Source organism: Sorex araneus, chromosome 3, assembly GCF_027595985.1.
Source record: "Sorex araneus isolate mSorAra2 chromosome 3, mSorAra2.pri, whole genome shotgun sequence".
NCBI lineage: Eukaryota > Metazoa > Chordata > Mammalia > Eulipotyphla > Soricidae > Sorex > Sorex araneus.
In genome coordinates, this window is record NC_073304.1 from 190,532,369 (window position 1) to 190,535,748 (window position 3,380).

General features: G+C 41.1%; 1 protein-coding gene across 1 annotated transcript; it reads right to left on the bottom strand.

Annotated features, from left to right (window-relative positions):
* Nucleotides 1–668: 668 nt before the first annotated feature.
* On the bottom strand, nt 669–2,358 carry LOC101557953 (olfactory receptor 1P1-like). Its single transcript, XM_055133309.1, has 2 exons — nt 2,054–2,358; nt 669–1,320 (listed from the first exon to the last, which is right to left on the bottom strand). The coding sequence occupies exons 1-2, from the start codon at nt 2,353–2,355 to the stop codon at nt 669–671; spliced, it is 954 nt and encodes a 317-aa protein (XP_054989284.1). The 5' UTR covers nt 2,356–2,358.
* Nucleotides 2,359–3,380: the final 1,022 nt, after the last annotated feature.

A 3,380-nucleotide genomic window follows, 5' to 3' on the forward strand; every position in this document is an offset into this window, starting at 1 on the left:
ATTTTTTACTCATAACCTTGAAGCAATACATGTTTTGTTTTGTTTTGTTTTTGCTTTTTGGGTCACACCCGGCGATGCACAGGGCTCACTCCTGGCTCATGCACTCAGGAATCACCCCTGGCAGTGCTCAGGGGACCATATGAGATGCTGGGATTCGAACCCGGGTCGGCCGCGTGCAAGGCAAACGCCCTACCTGCTGTGCTATTGCTCCAGCTCCAGCAATACATGTTTTTATAAATTCCAGCTTTGGGGAAAAATATATCTATTTTACTTAAAGTTATAAGCCTTTACATTCAATGTTGATTTTACTTGTTAATATTTTGATAATTTATCAACTTTCCATGAATTCACTAATCAATTATTCATAAAGTAAATAAAAAAGAAATGCACACTTTCAAATTTATGGTAAATGCATAAGATGTTTCTCCTTGCGAGAGGTTACTTTATAAGTCAAATGAATTACTAGATCAGCAGTTCTTAACAGAGAAACATAACAGCATGATACAAAAATGTTGATTTTCTTTAAAATATCTAACACATAGTATGGATTCAGGCAGGGAATGGCAATAAGGTACACAGGAGATTCAGTGATGGGACTTTTGAGGTAGAACTTCCTCTAAATTCCTCCTTTGAGGACAGAGGGGATGCTTACAGGTTCTGCACAGAATTTACTTGCACCTCAGGATAAAGACTTTGCCCCTGAGAAGTCTCCCCAGGGCTCCCTTCATGTCCTTGTTTCTTAGGCTATAAATGAAAGGGTTCAACAAAGGAGTCACAACTGTGTACATGACTGCAGCTGCGGTGTTCTTTTCTACCGAGTTGGAGGTAGAGGATGAGGGACACAGATAAGCCCTGATCACTGTCCCAAAGAACAGAACAACAACAGCAAGGTGGGACCCACAGGTAGAGAAGGCTTTGCGCCTCCCCTGGGCAGAGGGCACCCTGAGGATGGCTGCAACAATGCGGATATAAGAGACCAGGATAAGTGTAAAGGGAATTAATATGACTGTCCCTCCAAGAAAAAGCATCACAAGTTCGTTGACCTGAGTGTCAGAACAAGCCACCTTCATCAGGGGACCCAAATCACAGTAGAAATCAAGAATTACTTTCTTGGAGCAGAATGAAAGTCTGAATATGAGAAAGGTGTGGGTCATGGCTACCATATTAGTAAGGGTCCAGCAAGCAGTAATTAGGAGTGTGCAGCGCCGGGGGCTCATGATCATTGTGTAGTGAAGAGGGTGGCAGATGGCCACATAGCGGTCGTAAGCCATTGTGGCCAAAAGAAAGCTGTCCATGTCGCCAAAAGTCAAGAAGAAGTATGTTCATCGCAGCACTGTTTACAATAGCCAGAATCTGGAAAAAACCCGAATGCCCCAGAACGGATGACTGGTTGAGGAAACTTTGGTACATCTATACAATGGAATACTATGCAGCTGTTAGAAAAAAGGAGGTCAAGAATTTTGTAGTCAAGTGGATGGGCATGAAAAGTTTCATGCTGAGTGAAATGAGTCAGAAGGAGAGAGACAGACATAGAAAGATTGCACTCATCTATGGTATATAGAATAACAGAGTGGGAGACTAACACCCAAGAACTGTAGAAATAAGTACCAGGAGGTTCACTCCATGGCTTCGAGGCTGGCCTCACGTTCCGGGGAAAGGTCAACTCAGAGAAGCGATCACCAACTACATTGTAGTCGAAGGCCATGTGGGGGAAGGGAGTTGCGGGCTGAATGAGGGCTAGAGACTGAGCACAGCGGCCACTCAACACCTTTATTGCAAACCACAACAGCTAATTAGAGAGAGAAAACAGAAGGGAATGCCTTGCCACAGTGGCAGGGTGGGGTGGGGGGGAGATGGGATTGGGGAGGGTGGGAGGGACACTGGGTTTACGGGTGGTGGAGAACGGGCACTGGTGAAGGGATGGGTTCCAAACTTTGTATGAGGGAAGTATAAGCACAAAAGTGTATAAATCTGTAACTGTACCCTCACGGTGATTCTCTAATTAAAAATAAATAAAATAAATAAAAAAAAAAAAAAAAAAAAGAAGAAGTAAAGTTGGACCATGCATCCTGCATAGGAGATGGACCTAGTCTGAGTCTGGATGTTCAACAGGGCCTTGGGTACAGTGGTGGAAGTGAAGAGAATGTCTGCACATGAAAGGCTTGCAAGGAAGAAGTACATGGGCGTGTGAAGGTGTTTGTCTGTGACAATGGCCAGGACAATGAGCAGGTTGCCAGTCACAGTTACCAGATACATCCACAGGAACACCAGAAATAGGACACGTTGTTGCTCTGGCTTATCTGAGAGTCCCCAGAGAAGGAGCTCAAAGCTGTCGCTTTGGTTTCCTCCTGCCATGAGCCCAGAGGCAGTAAAACAGATCTTGATGAAGACTTACTCTGGCTCACTAAACATATTTCACTCTAAATGATTGATGCATATGTGCCATTCTCTGAATTCTAGAAAGGGAAAAGAATGATCTTAGTGTATTTGTATGATCATCGCCTATATGCACTGTGTATTCTAATTGAAACCTGCTAAGTGCAATATTCTGGGAAATGTGAGGTATAAAATTTACTTTAATTAAAATTCTATACTTCCACCCTCCCTCCTATCCCAAATTACTTTTTTTCTGTCTTTTTTTTCAGTTGTACCCTCAGGGGAATGATGGATTTCATTCATTCATTCAAGTCCACAGATAACTTCCTACTCAAACTACAGCAGTGCTAGGCAACCAAAGCATCAGCATATTTTCTATTTAATATGACTTATATTACTTCCTTTTTTAAAATTCAATAGAATTTTTGACATTTTCAATCCATTTGGCTGCCTTCAATACTCTTAGATACCAGACTGTCCCTATTCTGATCTATCAAGACAAAAATCTCATACTCTTCAAAGACAGTTGTTATCCATTCTTCCAGAAACAAATAATAAATATAACAAAAAACCACAATTATTTAGTAAAATTATGTATTAATAACTCTCTTAGTTATTAGTAACCATGAGGAATAAATAATAATTTCTAGATTTCTAGTCTACAATATCTCAGTAACTGACTTGAATACACACACAGTTGAGAATACCGAGGAAGACTGCCATGGACTATAAATACAATTTAGGATCTTACCAGGAAAATCATATTGAAAGAAACTAAAAGGCTGGTAGTTAGATCCCTAAACAGGTTCAGAGATGGAGAGTACAAGTTTTGAGCACAAGGAGGAAGAGGAATAGGAGGATAATATGAAGGTAGAAATGGAACTGCGGGTTAAATTGTTTGGACTTGAAAGTAAAAATTCTGGAACGTAACTCAAAACAAGAGTCACTAAGGTTCTGAGTTAAAAGTGATGTCAGTCCTTGAGTATGACTCATACATAAAACTC

Excerpts from the sequence above, each read along its gene's own strand:
- LOC101557953 (XM_055133309.1), bottom strand. The coding sequence starts at position 2,355 with ATGGCAGGAGGAAACCAAAGCGACAGCTTTGAGCTCCTTCTCTGGGGA. Across the intron at positions 1,321-2,053 it reads GCAGGATGCATGGTCCAACT|ATACTTCTTCTTGACTTTTG; the intron begins TTACTTCTTCTT and ends GCTGCGATGAAC.